This window comes from Pyrgilauda ruficollis, unplaced genomic scaffold (assembly GCF_017590135.1).
Source record: "Pyrgilauda ruficollis isolate IOZ18807 unplaced genomic scaffold, ASM1759013v1 scaffold40, whole genome shotgun sequence".
Classification (NCBI taxonomy): Eukaryota; Metazoa; Chordata; class Aves; order Passeriformes; family Passeridae; genus Pyrgilauda; species Pyrgilauda ruficollis.
The window spans coordinates 4,370,099-4,386,227 of NW_024525490.1; the positions used below are offsets into that span (position 1 = coordinate 4,370,099).

At 38.2% G+C, this 16,129-nt stretch overlaps 1 protein-coding gene across 11 annotated transcripts in view; it reads left to right on the plus strand.

Annotated features, from left to right (window-relative positions):
• The window catches only part of LOC121358864 (muscular LMNA interacting protein), a 102,930-nt gene that overhangs the window by 48,693 nt on the left and 38,108 nt on the right, over positions 1-16,129 (plus strand). For 8 of the 11 annotated variants that reach the window (XM_041477396.1, XM_041477397.1, XM_041477402.1 and 5 more), the window contains exons 4-5: positions 481-2,109; positions 7,531-7,602. In XM_041477396.1, coding sequence (XP_041333330.1) covers positions 481-2,109; positions 7,531-7,602 — 1,701 coding nt within the window. The remainder of the gene's footprint in view (positions 1-480; positions 2,110-7,530; positions 7,603-16,129) is intronic. The other 3 variants (XM_041477398.1, XM_041477403.1, XM_041477406.1) reach the window with 3 other exon arrangements.

Here is a 16,129-nt window from a genome sequence, read left to right on the forward strand (position 1 = left end):
GCAGTTCAGTTGTTTACTGAATGAGAAAAAGAACACTTGACTTGAATCCTGTTTTAAAAAGGCTGCTTTCCAGTGAACTGGCAAAGTGAGATTGGACACTATTGCAATTTTCTTACCTTTCATTGTGTTTACATAATGTGGATGGCATCACATGATTCCAGACGCTCATGGCACTACTGTCTTGGGTTTTACCTAAAAGAAAACATACTGCAGCCTTGAACCTTGTTTACATCAACAAAACTGAAGTGTCATAAACCCCAAGTACCACATAGCTTGTCTGCCTCAGTCACCTCCCCATAAAGACCTTATCCATCAGGCTCTATGTCCAAGCTTCAAATAGCCCTGTGCTCTTAACCCACACAGCAGTACTAATGGAAACCCTGTACGCATGACCACAGGACTGAAATGTGGGTGTTTAACAGTTCCACAAGCTCCACCTATTTTAACAATTCTGTTTTGTTTTTTTTTTTTTCTCTCCAGTTAATTTCTACTCTTTCCACCTCTGATCATCTTTCCTCTAAACCACCTGCTGTCCACTTAATTTCTCCAATTAATCAGAAAGTAGCATGCGGTGCCATGGTTAACATGAATCAAGCCTCTTCGCTGGAAGATTCCTGTAACAACTGGCAGTCAGCAACCAGGTTTTCTAAGCAAGACTCATCTCTCTACTTTCAGTCTGCTTCCCATAGTTCACCTCCCTCAATGTCTAGAATATCCTCTTCTGCATCAAAGAGTTGGTACTCCACTCCTCGGTTGTCTGATAACCTACAAACACCAAGTCTCTATAATCCTGACTGTGTTTGCAAAATGGGAGGCTTCACCACATCCTCTGTTCCGGCAAGGAGTCCAAACCTTTCCTCCAATCCTCCATGTTCAACTGAAATTCAGGGATCTTTAGCTCAGTCTATATCCCTCAGTTCTTCCAAAAAATTGAACGCTCTGTCTCCTCTCCCTGTACATATAATAACACATTCATTGTCTCCTAGCCCTAAACCTTTGTCTCCACCCTCTCTTTATGGGTCCTCTTCAACCATATGTAGTATAAATGAGCCTTGCACACCAACATTATCCAGAGGAAATTTAGCCAAGTCAGGGGTCAAATCCCCTCTGCCAACCAGACTGACTCTTCTAACTGCTATTCTGAGATCAGGCTCCTCTCAGCGGAGGCCGCTTTCTCCTGCTTCTTGTCCCACATTTTCCCCTAGCTCCCTTAGTTCCTCAACACTTGCAATAGATCAAAAGTTCAAAACAACTCCCCCAACCCCCAAAAAATCTCTTTCAAGCCCTCCTATAAGGCCAGATTCCCCCAGAAAAGAGGATTATTGGCTTTCAGGATGGGCTCAGCATCTGCCTTTATCCTCCAAGACTCATCCCACCCCTAAGGTGAGGTCCCTTTCTCCTAAAAAGCACCCTCCCATTCAATCACTTTCTCCAGACTGCCGAAATTCTTTGTCAACCCCTCTCTCATCTCATAGAAGGTCAGTTGCCTCTCCAGATTTGCAGTCTTCACTGCATCCTCCTTGTGTCCCAGCTCCCCCTTCCTTTGTATACCCCACCTCTCCTTCTCCAGAAGGGCTGGGCTGTTCTGCCTCCAGGTCCCAGGCACCTCAGAAGTCTCAGAGAGTACACACTTACTCGCCCATCTTTACTTGCCGGTCGTATCCTTTGCTTGCTTCTACCAGTCCTAGTGGTGCACTGTCTCCCCCCCCAGAAAAACACTCATCTGCTTCCCCAAGTCTTTTGCGCTCACCTTCTAGATCTAGATCAGATTCATCCCAAACATCTGTTCAGGAGATCAGTGCCTCCTCTCCTACCCCTTCTAGAATCTCAAAGCAGTGGTCTCTCCCACGGCCTCACTCTACCCCACTGGTTCCACAAACTGGTGATATTAATTCCCATCCACTACAATTGAATTCTTCGTTGGTGCAAGCAAATTTTAGGTCTAACTCCTCCTCTCCGAGACCTGAGCATTCTGGCACCGCATCAGTGTTAAAGTGCAGATCTCCCATCTCAGACAAGTCACCAGGCACACTGCCATCAAGACCCAGAGAGCTGACTTCACCACAGTCTTTTTCCCTGCCTCCTGACCATGAAAACATCAAACCCAAGGTACTCTTGGTGCATGCTTATTTTATAATATTTCTTTGTCCCTGTAGGAAAAATAATCACATCCATGTTGCAGAACACTAGTAAAATAAATGGGATTTGAAAAAATGTGGAAAAGGAACAGGTTTTGTATCAATAGTGAAGATAGTGAAAATGAAATTCTACCCTTCCAATTGCTAGCACTGTGTTCTGTATTATGGAAGAGATGTAGGAATCCTTTAGCATAAAAAAGAAGATACTTTATTCCTGAGTATGATGATTTATTACTAAAGAAGGATTTGTGTGCAGTGGCTCTGATGTACATTTAGTACACATATTTGTGAAGCTCGCCTAAAACCCTGGTGTACCAAAAATCAACCACGAAGCATGTTCTATTCACGCCATTCTAAAATAAATCCTTATGTATTCCCAGGGAAAGTAATAGAAGTGTGGTGATCTGAGGTGCAGGGCTGAGCAAGAAGCAGTTTAATTTAATTGATGTGAGCTAGCTGTTCCCCGATAAGTGATTCCCAAGCACCCCATCCTGCCTGTCCTCCTTACTTCCCTGGAGGCTTTCCTCACCCCAGCTACCCTGGGACTATCCCAGAGGCAATAATGAGCTCACCCTGAGCAAAGACTTTGTGGCCAAGGGCCAGCAAGGGAAGATGAGGACAGTCCCCTGCTTCTTCCCTTCCTTTTGTACTCCTCTGATTTTGTTGTGCTAGACAGAGGATGAGGGGGAAAGAAAAGCCAAGCTTCCTACAGCCCAAACTACTGCAAATACCAAAGTCTCACACCTGGCAGATCAGCCATGCTCCTGCTGTTTGTCATCCACCAAAGGCTGGAGAGCCATTGCAGAGTGAGAATAAGCAAAGATGGCAATTGCTGCAGGAGGGCTTGGGAGCCAGTCACACTGTGGATTTAAAGGTGTATCTCAAGAAAGAGAAGGGAAGAGAAGGGTATCCAAAAACATGCAGCAGGTAGGTGAAAACAAGAGGAGCTGCTATGCAAAAAGGAGGAGTTTGTTGCAGAAGGCACCAGAGCTGCAGGAGGCTTTTCAACCTCTTTTATCTTATCTTTGTACTCTGTGCTTTCCTTGTGCTGTGTTCCCTTCCTCCAACTCATATCTGAGCTCTGTGCATCACACAAAGTCTATCATAGTTTATTGATTTATTTCCTCACAGCACAAAATTACAGCCCGGTCTGCCAGATCAAGTTGTGTCAGATGTACTCCTAACAGTTTGGTCATGGCAGGGGTGACTTAAAAAATGTTAATTGGAAATGAGAGTTTAAAATCAGCACAAAGTAGCAATTGTCATGAATGGTTCTTTTAAAATCCAAACGAGGAACCATTGTGCCAAGCAAAGCTGTACAGTGTTGTTACACCCTGTCAGTATTAGTTAATGAAACAAAAAGAGATATGAAATTGTAGAAATTCCAAGAAAAAAGCCCCTGAGACCAAACTGTAACACATGACAGAGCCTGCAGATTGCAGAACAGTTGCTGTTCCTGCTAGCTAGTGCATGGAGCACTGTGAGGTCTCTGGCAGTAAGGAAATTCTCTGCTTGTGACACAGAGCTATTGCCTGGGTTTATATTTTCAGAGGTTGTTATACTTCTGTCTTTCCTACTGTCCATTTTCCTACTAATTCTGCTTTATCATGCAATATGGTGGAAATTTTGAAACTGCCCATGGAGACTGGGAGAGTGTCCACCAGTATAACAGACTTGGACCATTAATCCGGTCTAATTTTTAATCATGTAGACAAAACTGACTCAGCTGGAGATGTGAAAGACCTAAAATATCTAAACCTAATGCGGCTGGGTGCTCAGGGCAAGAAAGGTTTCTCATGGCTTTAAAATGTGAGTCAGAGACTTCATCTACTGTTAATAATACTGTCCATTCAACCCCCCTTCTGCTCACTTATTTCCATCCCTAGATTACGGTATAGCTCAATGAACTTTGCTGATGTGTTAATGGTAGCAGGCTGTCCAATGATACTCCAGCCTCAAATCTCAGTATATTTCCAGAGGAAAAGAAGGAAAGTTTTGAGGAAAGAAAACTTTAATATCCTAAGCAGCATTTAGGTCTCTTTAGTACTAATCAGCTCAGCTTTATAACTAGACAAAAAGCAGATTGCTTTATCTGACGACTGTTGACACATGACAAAATCTTTTAATGTATGAAAGTGCTAAGTGAACATCAAGGGAAAAAGACAGCATCTAGAAGTGCTTGCCTTTGGTGTGTAAAATTTGGCATGTGAAATTTTTCCACCTTAATGTTGCTTCAGCAGTGATTGCAGCAGCATTAAGACACACATTAAACCAATATCTATTATTTGGACATGTACCAAATAATGCAAAGCAAAGGATAACCTATTAATTTGTTTAACTGTTTGTATATGTATGTATAAGCATGTGCTTTCCCTTGGTTTATATTTGTTAATGATTCTATTCATTTGTTTAACTGTTTGTATATGTATGTATAAGCATGTGCTTAAATCCCTTGGTTTATATTTGTTAATGATGTAAAAATGGGATTGTTTTGCAAAGTGAATATAAACATAAATCCACAGATCTGTGTGAAGCCTCAGCCTTGGGTGACCACAAGAAATAAAAGCCTTCTCTCTAGACTTTGTAGATAATGTCCTCGTGGACCTAATATAGCAAAATGGACAGTGAAACAGAGTGGGGACAGATAAATTCTGCAGGAACAGTTGTTAAAATAACAACTTCTAGCTTTCTATTTTGAAAAAACTTTGAAATGGTTTCCTGGGGTATCATTCTTCTATAGTCTTTGATTTTTCCTCTTTGAATGCAGCTCAGAAATGCATATAGATCTACCCAAAATAGCTGGGGAATAAACTGACTTTAGCAACATAGAGATCAGCACAGCTGCAAAATCTACCATAAAGCAGGAAAGATTATTCATCAGGAGTTCTAAGATACCAAGATTTGTAACACTGATTTTAAGCCTTTATAGCACATATCTAGCAGATTTTGCAGTGCCCTGTGGGTGCCCTAGGTGATCATTTGAACAAAAAAGCTAGGACATTTTCCCCCAAACTCCCCAGACTGACATTTGCCCAAGCTCTGATGTTGGAATTGGTTTGCTTTTGGCTGTACTGTGGTGCAGGCCAGCATACCTAACTGTCCGTGGCTGTTTAAAATTACTGCTAGATTCCTATGAAACAGATTATTAAATGTATTTAGGTATGGTAAAAATAATTTAAAAAACTATGAAATAATGTGTAAAGAAACATATTCATATAGGTGAGAAACAAAATCAAAGACTTTCCACTCATCAAGACCTGCAAAAATAGCACATTGCTCACAGGTTCTACAGTATATGGAAGTCATGAAGCACATGAAAGCAGTATAGAAACATTTACATTTTAACAGTCTGTTATGTCCTTGTTTAGTTTATGTAATAGTACAACTAACCTCAAAGTGATCATAAATCTCTTTTCATATATGATGTACATTTCATTATATGTCTTCACTAGCCTAGGAACTAATGAAGACATTGTATTTCACATGTTCAGTGATACAATTTTAGTTGGTTTCCAGTTATAATCAAACAAGAATACATTTTGTGAATATGCTTATTTTAATGTTTGGAATTTGGTCTTTCACCTCAGTGATCAGTATTTTATTTTAGTTTAAAATAACTAAACATAAGTTTAGTTATGCATAACTAAATTTTTCCATATAATTTTTGCATATGCATAAATATATGTATGGAGTTATGCAGTGTTACTGTCTAAATGTTCAAAGGGCAGGACTGACCACACATGACTTTTGACATTTGAAAGTTACATATCCAAGCACAATTTAGGTGATTCTATTACAGCTAGTGGAGAGAATATGATGTATTTAGAAGATGATTTTATTTTACCTTTCCATTTGCCTACTTTGGGATTAGATTAATTCTGTAGAAATGCCTATGATTCTGAAAAGCATAAGTGTTGACTGAACTGCATTACTATCCCATTCTCTAAAGCTCCTCCCACTGAAAAATAGGAAAAAGTTCAGTTCCAGCATTTGCATTCATCTGCTTTGTCAAGCTCTTCATTCAATATGATTGCTGTGATTACTGACTTCTCAAATGACTCATTCTCCAGTTTCTGACTGAGTGAAGCCAAAAACAAACAATATTATGTATAGAAAGAATTAAAAGCTTGTGCCCTACACTATTTCAGGACAGGTGCAGGTGTGTGGATAAATTTTTTACCTGATTTAAAATTTTGCCCACTCTGCTGTCATCAAGACCTTTAGTAGATACAAAGAAAATAAAAAGTAAACAAGAGAATGACCCAAAGTACAACATTCTGTTATCTCATAATCACCAGTATTTACTGTTGCAGGTAATGGTACATTAAAAAACCTGACCTGATTAACAAATAACCTTATTTCTGGCTGACTGTCACAGAAATAATCAGTCACTAACTTAAAGGTCTATTTTTGTGTGAATTTATGACTTTTTGGACAGATTGTTGCCTAAAAGGGAAAAATGTAGCATTGTAGCATATTATTATTACTAATAATAGTAATAGTAAAATTTCTAGCAGTCATGTGATTAAGAATAGTACCTCTTGAACTCCTATAAGTATTGAAGAGTCTCATCAATCTTCTAAAAATTACTGCATTCAGCCTCTATATTTGCAAAGAAAGTGTAAAAAATATGATTACTAAAAATTTAAAAATAATTGGGCAAACAAATATAGTCTAAAATATAAATTATTTGAAAATAATAAATTGTGAGGTTCATCTTAGAATATTCATACCCAAACCCATACATATTGTATGGTTTAGATTGCCAGTTCTGTTCATTTTGTTAGAGTGTGAAAGTTTCTACACTTATTTTGTTTGGGTGGTAGAGTTATTTATTCAGGAGATGAAAAGCTGCATGAAGATTTAAATGATCTAGCTACTCAAACAAGCAATTCAGCATTTAAGGATCATAATCAGTCTCATGAGAGCCAATCACAGAAATCTCTCTGATTTCATGGTTCAGGATCACACCACTCAGCAACAGTTGTGGTGGTGGATGTAGTGACAGACAGAAGTAGCTGTGCATTTTCATATCAATTCACAAGAAAACTTGGAAGAAAACTTACAGCCTCCCCTGATATTGATTTAATGGTGGTAGTCAGCAGAAAGTGGTTAAACTTACTTTGGAAGCTGTGGTAGAGAGAATTTTCTTTGTCCTACTTCATTACAAAGAACAAAACATGTACATTGCTGGACTTTAAAGCCTCAACAGAAACACTAGATTTTTAAAAAGAAATAGTTTTTCTAGGAAATATGTAAGCATTGTTTTGTTGCAACATGTCTGCAAGATGATTGTAATTGTATTTCATTCTGTCATACCTTTCCCCTCTCTTCCCCCTCTCTCTTCTACCCTGTTTTACTTCTCTTCCTGCTCTCTGGTTTACCCTTTTAGCAGTACAAGATCAAGACAAGCTACAAGGCATTTGCAGCAATCCCTACAAACACATTGCTTATGGAACAGAAGGTTAGTGTTTGCTCAAAGACATGGGCACTGCATTGTATATTTGAGACCATTCAACTTTGTGTACAAATTCTGACATTTCTCTTGGGGGATACTGCAGAATGTGAATTCCGGGAACTAACTACTCAGGATTATAATTCCAGCCAGGGTCAACCACTTTCACTGAAGATCAAAGTGACACTAATCTGAATTTCTGAAAATCAATTTACTATAAAAAAGGAAAAAAAATCCCAGTGTCCTAAAGGAATTGCCTTTTATCGCAACATCTCAAAATCTGTTTTGTTATTGGGAAGTGTCTGGAGCACTGCTGTTCTGGGACCTGACAATCAGTAGATCTTTGTCAGTTCATGACTATTAGACAGCTGTGCTGATACCCATAAATTTAACAACCAAAAATATGATATTTTGACCTGCCGTCTTGTTAAACTAAGAACCATCCTGCCATTGTTCTGACCTCTGTTAACTTCCATTCTTCCTGAACACTGTGAGAGCTAGCCAGTGGGCCATTCCCAGCTTGTAGTTTGTGGTGCCAATCATTTTCTGCAGGACAGAAAATGATAGATTCAAACCCCAGACTTCAGTGCATTGATTTACTACCAAAGTCACAGTCAACAAAGGCAGGGCTGTATAGTCTTATTCAGACAATTCGACTTGGAAAGTCAATTGAAAATTTAAGCTTTGCATTAAGGGTTCAAAATACCCACACACATTTATTTTTAAAATATTTTTCCCAAATTATTTTTATTCAAAAGAATAGCTCTGTTTAACAAAAATTTTCTCTGATGATCAATGAGCTAAGTGTCTCGTGTGTTTAAGACATGCTTAATCATGCTGACATTCGGTTTGTAGCTTTATCAGAAAAAGCTTTCTGTTCAGGACCTAGTTGAAGAATTTAGCCTCTGATTAATTTCTTTAAGCATTCCTGACTACAAATTTAAATATTTATATGCATATACAGCTCAGTTGATTTCACTAGTAGTTTACAAAGCCTGAAATTATTGGTTAGGGTGAACTTAACTGTGTATAAAATTTGAAGATGATAATTTTTTCCTTGAAATGTTACTGATTGTGATCTAGTAATGATCAGTTAAGTGCTATAAATCAGATTATTTTTCAGAAAAAAAAGCGACATTCCTTTCTTTTCCAATGTTCTTTTAATCTTGAACAATTTTCTTAATCTATTGCATAAAACCTGATCCTTCCCTTACTTAAATCTTGAATGCACTAATGAAGGTTATGTTTGCTTTAGCTTGCAATGTGGTGCAATAGAAACGGCTCTGTAAAGGAAAATAGCTGATGCAGGAGATTCTACACCCCTACAGAATGTATTTTGGGAGGGTTTTGTTTGAGCAGAAAGCCTGTTAGCGTGTGGAAGAATTTGGTGGACTCCTGAAGTACCACTTCATGGTTGGCTTCACCTGAAAGGCACTGTTTGTGCACTCTGAGGCTGCACCACCCTGCAACCCAAGGCAGATAGGTGGCCCTGAGCAGGGTACTCACTCTAAGGTCACACTCCTGATGTGAACAGTGAGTTGATGTCAGCTGTCTGATTGCACTTTTTCGTAAGTAAATGGATTTCCTTTTGATGGTCTTGCTGGTGCTCTCTTGGACATTGATTCACAACCTGCATGTTACTTATCCCAATACATAAAAGTGATTTTTGCAATCTAATGCCAGCAACTATAGAAAAAGTAAAGACTCAAAAAATATCTGTGTTGAGATAGACTTTTAGTCATCCACGGATTTACTGAAAGTCGTAGCCTTGGTGTATCCTTCAGTAGTGAAAGCAGTCATGTAGTGCTAATAAGAAATCAATTCTCTGTTATAGGATTTACCTCCAGGACAGACTCTTGACTTAGTAACTTTGTAAGTGTATGTTTCAGCATTGCCTGAGAACATGCTTTCTCCCACCTTGGGAGTTATGGATAACAATCTCCTATTGATCTGCAGCAGCAGCTAATTGTTGTGCTCCTAAACTGGTCCTGTTGTGTCAGCTGATAAGAGTTTAGAGTATGACTCCTCTGAGAAAGCATGAAGTAGTCACATGGCACACTCAGGCCCCATTTTACCAAGTCTTAATTTCCAAATATTCTCCTCAAAAGTGTTGGGTGGGGAACTTCTGATACATTCTAGCTCAGCGAGAGTAGTTATGTTGCTTCCATTTTATGCAAAGCATTTTATACACAGCATTAAAAAGAGTGAGACTTAGTAAGATTAGTAAGATTTTAACTGCATAAGCGATGTTTTATTAACATTCAAATAATTATTATATGATTAGTAAAACTACATATTTTTAGATATATTTTTTAGCCTAAGGTGCTAAAAAAGTGTTTTGCTATGTGATTAAATTAGAAATGCATGTTGTCAGAAGTCAACATTTTTCCACTGTGTGAGTAATTATATTACTTAATTTAAGTGGTCATGAGAAATAAAATTAGTAAGAATTGTGTTATGGGTGATCTTAGTAACAATTCATCTGCAGTATTAATTGGGTCCCATGACAGAAAACTGCCCCTCTTGTGGCATGTAAGGTGCAATGATTTGACTGCCTCTAAATTTTCTGTTGGTGTCTAACTTTCTTTCTCAAGTTTCTTTCATAAGTTTCTCAACTTTCTCAAGTTTCTTTGTGCAGATGCTTTAATTTAAACTGGCATTTTTCACTTCTGCTTATGAAACCATTAGCCTGTCATTTTGAAACCATTAGCCCTAATGTTTTTTCTAGAACATGTTCTTCTTATCCTTCAGTACTCTTACTCAGAGTGTTGTTCGACTATGTGCCCATTAGTAGAGAAGAAAAGGCTGATTGGCTATATATGTGTATTCTTTGAGAAACCCAGAAGTCGTTTATCCTCATCAAATCTCCTCACTGGCAAACTTCCCAGCTGTTTGAGTTTGTATGAACCTGATATTTCTCACATCATTTCTGTTCTCTGCTCAGAAAAAAGCACTATCCAGGCTATCTCCTGGAAGATTGGACTGTAACTTCCTTCACAGCCAGAAGAGTAAGACTTGTTTTTAAGGGACTTACCCTCAGCATGGTCAGGCTCTGTCAGGGAGCAGCAAGGGGGGGCTGCTTTGCAGAGAGCCGAGTTGGCAGCAGGGAGGTCAGGACAATGTCCTCACCAGCACGGGCACAGCTCCACAGTGCCTGAGCAGGGATGGCAGAAATGCTGATAATGAGTTGGTGATACCCAGGGTCACTCAGCAGTGCCATCACAGCCGCACAAATCCAGAGCTTTGAGTCTGGACCACAGACTGTGATACTGAACTCTTCTGCCCAGCAGATGACAGGATCCACCGGCCAAATGAGTAAGCTGAACAAGTTTAATATAATAATAAGGCAAAAATTTGACAGAAAGAATTAACTAACCATTAGAAAAAATTGCTGGAGAAATAGGCTTTTTATCACAAAAATTGAAAATCAAGATGGGATAGATTTTTGGCTTCTCATATTCCAGATAGTCCTGTGGTTTAATGACATCGTACTAGGTGAGCACTGTCATTCCTTCTGGCCTTATTAACACTGAGACAGTGAGTCACACTTCTACAGACACTCCTGGGTAAGTTCTACAATTATATGGATGTGGTCACAGTCTAATTCAAAATTCCCTTTTGAATTGGGTATTGTTTAAAAAAAGTAATGTGTCTGTTATTTAGAGGTTGTATTTATCAAGTGTCAACTACAATGTATTTCAGTCAAAATGGATAGATAAAGAGTTTATTTCCAGGCACTACAGCAAAATTCATAACTTTAAATACCTTGTGTTAAGAAAGAAAGACAATAATTTGTGCAGTTGTAGAGTGATAATGGGCCTTGTTTGTCATAGTAATAACCAAATGCACTAATGTGCTAATGCAGGAGCAACCTATGAACTAACTTTCTTTCTTTCTTTCTTTCTTTCTTTCTTTCTTTCTCTCTTTCTCTCTTTCCTCTTTTTCTTTTCATGGACCTTGAAAATAGTCTCTTAAATCAAGTACAACTTCATCCTCAGGATTATGTAGAATTTGATATGTAACCCAAAAACTGTTGTAGGCTTTGGATTTACAAACCAAAAAAGCATTCTCTTCTCCTAACAGTTCAGTCTTATTTGGTCTACAACAAGCTCTATGCAGGTGAATATGGGTTTGCTGTATTTGCCCAGCTACACATCCCCTCTATGTACTGATTGGTCTGAATTTCCCTTGTTCTGAGCATCATTTTGGTGGAAAGGAAAAATGGGCATACAGACTTGGTGTTGAAAATATTCTGCTCAGACTTCCCTCAGTCTGAACTGAGGATGAAGCATGGCACATATGCCATGTTTCGACCCAGGATGATGGAATGTGTCATGAAACAAACCTGCTTCACAGCTGAGGCTTATCCCACACTTACAAAGTCTTCTGAAAAACACTAGGTATGCTTGACTGTGGGTGGAAGGGGTGCAAGTGTTGTCTCATTTGGATTACGTTTACCAACTGTTTACAGCAGACAGCAATAATTTCAATTCTAAGTAAATGTAGAAAAAATAAAACAGTCTTTCCGTAGTTTGTTGCACTTCTTGGAAAACTTCAAAGATCTGGTAATTGCATCCCATAACCTGCAAAAACAGACTAAAGGCAGTGCAGCATATTCTCCTTGTGGGAGGAAAAAATAGAAAAAGGTATTTTCCTCTGTATGCAGAAGGAAAAAAAGAGGGTATGTTTGTTGGTTTGTTATTTATTATATTTTTTTTTAATGAAAAGGAAGAAATGCAACTGAGGAAGTGTGAGAGCATGCAGCTACATTGAAGACCCATCTTTAATTCTTGCCTTTAGAAAACTCTTGGTTATTGTATTATCAAAAATCCATTGCTATAGGAACTGATCACGGCAAATGCAGATACAGGCTGCTCCTGGAAATCATACAGCAGGAACCTGGAAGCCAATTTTTCTCACTCTCAGATGATTGACCTGACTGTTGGACAATTGGTTATTATGAGGAATGTCAGAACTTTCTGGACCTGGAAAGCATTTCTGACAAGATTCTGTTGAGAATATTTTGGTAAAAATAGATTTTCTCCAAATACTTCTGGTGTGCACTTATTAGGTAAATTTCTTACATCCAGATTGTGTTCACATCAAAGTGTTTCTCAAGGCTAGAGACAAATACGTCATGGTAAGAAAGAAAGGCAATAATTTGTGCCGTTGTAGGACTAAATAAAAGACCTAGTTTGTCTGTAATAATAATGAAATATGCCAATGTAGGAGCAACCTTTGAGCTCACTCATTTTTCATGGGCTTTGCAGTTTTCAATATTAATTATTTTATCAGACAGAAAATAGTAGGTATAATTTCAGTAAATTTTTTCAGTATAATCCCCCAGAGTCTTCAAGAGAGAAGTTAAAGGAAATAATGGTATGTGAAGTTCCATTTACAGTTGGATTTTTTTTGCATGTGCTGAGGGCTTAGGAAAAGATAGAGATGGGGAAAATATGCTCAGTCCAGGGTTTTCAGAATACAGTAATGTAGTAATTACATATCCTCTGAACAGAGAGAGACATGGTTCTCCCAGGAAAATCCTGGCAAGCTGTGTAGAAGCTGTGGGAAACTTAGAGGAAGGAATTCAAACAATTATTATCTCTCTTTCTCTAACTATTGTTTATAGATATGGTTCTCCAGAGTGGGCTATTCATAGTTCACCAATAGTGTGAGAGGTTTTCACTTTGAGACCAATCAGGTATCAGCTTAGTGAGTCAGACTATAAATAATATTTTCCTAATAAAAAATTGTATTTTGCCTTCTGATGACTGGAGTCTTCTTTCCGTCCCTGACTCAAGAGAGTCACAGTAAGAAGAAAGCTATGTCAGATCTAGGTCACAAAATTAATTTTTTTTTCTCTTTCTATTGATGTGGTCCATTGGTGGATGAAATTATATTCTGTATTTCCTATATGTTGCCTGGACTTTTCAGTCTTCAAATGAAATACTGGGGATTGTGTTTGGATCATTTACCAGTATCCTTTCAGCTCTGATAAAGTTTTAGCAATCAAAAAGGAAGAAAGAGGAGGGAAGGGTTGTAGTCATCAGTGATGCCAATGGCACAAATGCATCACACCCCCAAAACTGCCTTTTTCAAGGGAAAAAAAATAGTGGTTCAGCAAATGGTTATTTCATTTAAATTGCTTTACATTTTCGTTATCTAAATTATGATGTTCTTTTAAATTGTGGTACCACTGTTGTTTCATATATAATAAAAAATTTGAATGTCTAAATAAGAATGTTCCACTTCTAATATTGTTAGACCATCAGCATAGGAAGTGAATCTTGAGTACTGTTGATAGTGCTAATCAGCAGTATGTAGATAGAAATTAATCATAACATTTTTGCATGATGACACCAGTAATTTTGAAAATGTAGTTGTACATTTTTATCTCTTTATTTTTTCTATGTGGAAATGTGAAAGAAGGCATGCTGGGAAAAAATGAGATGTGTTTTGAAAGGCTAACAACAGATTAAACAGAACCATTTATCTTTGTAGAGATGAGAGGGATAGTTGTAGAGAGTATGGTTTCTTGTTTCTACTCTTTCTTTGGAAAATTCAGCTGTTCAGATAAGAAAAAAAATGAAAAATAGGAAAAAGAAAAAAGGAAGAAAAAAAGAATAATTAAAGAGGTGAAAGAGTGAATGAAATTAGATTTATTGGTTTGAAGATGAAAATTTTCTTTTCCCAAAAGTGCAGTAAGGGAGAACACGGCAGCTTTTTCTAGCGTGGCTCCTGCATGATGGCTGTATCTCAGAGGGACTGTGGAGAGCACAGAGCTTGGTGCTGTGCTCACCTGAATTCCTTAGTCACTGAAGGCTCCAAAATGGAAAGATATTTGTGAACTCAGCTTCTAAAATGAATAGATGCTTAAATTAGCCAGTCTTGTTTCTGAACAGAGACTTCTGGATGTAGCTGTAATTCCCCTGGAAAGATTCCCCCAAATATTTAGGGTAGTTGTTTCTTACCCTTGATTTTGTTCACCCACTATTCTGGTGAAGTGAATATGAAACAGAAACTGTGTTTTTTTTCTTACCAATCCCTTTATTATGTTTATTATCCTCCTGGTTTCTTGGGGGTTTTGAGAAGCTTAGACAATTCCCATTCCAAATCCATGATTGATTAAAAGTTTTCTTTTTTCCTAACTCACATTCAAACTCATCATCCCTCTACATCATATTTTGTCAATCCTGACCCTAATAGGTACTGAAATGACTCTTCTACTTAATTCTACTGCCTATTGAACCATGGGAACTGTATTTGAGTGCAGTGCTGAGCTCTCTTTGGCTGAGTCCTCCTCTTCAATGGGACTGTCTCCCTTTTTGAAACTCTAACTGGGTGACAATGATGAGACTTCAGAGATGAGAAAGGCTATTTATCTTTTCAAGGTCTGTCTTGGGTTAAGATTACATTAATTTCTGTATATCAAAGTGGATCACTTTTACTTTTCACCTTTTGAACTACAACTACTCTAAGGCAAACACATTTGTCATTTGTCAAGAGAGAGAGAAAGGAAGAAATGTTTGGAAAGCAGCCACTTTTATTTTCAGTAGAAGACATGGTGTTTCATAAATGTGCTTTTGTGCAAGATCATTTGTGGGAGGTATTATAATAATATTAAAAGTAAATTGTCATTAACTTTTCGCTTAGGTGTTCATAGATGTATGCTCCCAGTAGCTGGACAAGGAAAGAAATCAAATGTAGTCAGCAAAGTAGAACTCAGACATAAGTATGCTTCTTTTCTTTTTTTATTTTTTAAAGATTCTGACATTTCCATCGCAGGTCCACCTACATATTCTGTATTTGGCAGCCCTCATACCCACCTCAGTGGGACCAGTCCATTCACGCAGAATCTCACATGCATGAGAAAGGGGTTTACTGGAATGCTCTTTTTTCCTCTTATACTTAAAAAAATTAACAAAATTAAACCTTACAAAAACATATTGTGTTAAACAAAAAACTCCACAAACCCTGCAGTTCCCTTCCCTGTAGTCTAGCTTCAGCAGACACATCAGCAGGCTTCCAGAGTAATTTTTGGTCTCAGCACGGTGTCTATTTAAAAATCACTTCAAAGCAAAAACGGGTGATGGCAGGGAGATTGTGCTTCACAGACGCTGGATGAAGATGAAAAGGGAACTGAGCAGTGGATTTTGGCTTTTAAGGGTGTTTTGTGACCCTTATAAAGTGAAGGGATTGGCAAAGTGATTTCCACTGTTTTCAAGCCTGCTCCAAATACTGGTATAGGAAAGTGAGCGGTATAGCCAAACACAAGAAGGTTGTGTTTTGTTTTGGGGAGATTGCATATGTGCTTAGTGTGAGAGTACAAATAGAGTATGGAATATGTTTTGCTCCTTGCATTTCTGATTTCAGGCTGAAACCCAAGGCAAACACTATTTTTGTTGCAGAGTGAAACCACCATCCTCTTTAAGGATGGCAGTTTTCCCAGAAAACATCTGCTAAAGGGAAAAAAGGGCCTCCTGTGTGTTTGGGTCCCTGCCTTGTCCACCTGCTCATAGGTGGTGGCTGTCTGTTG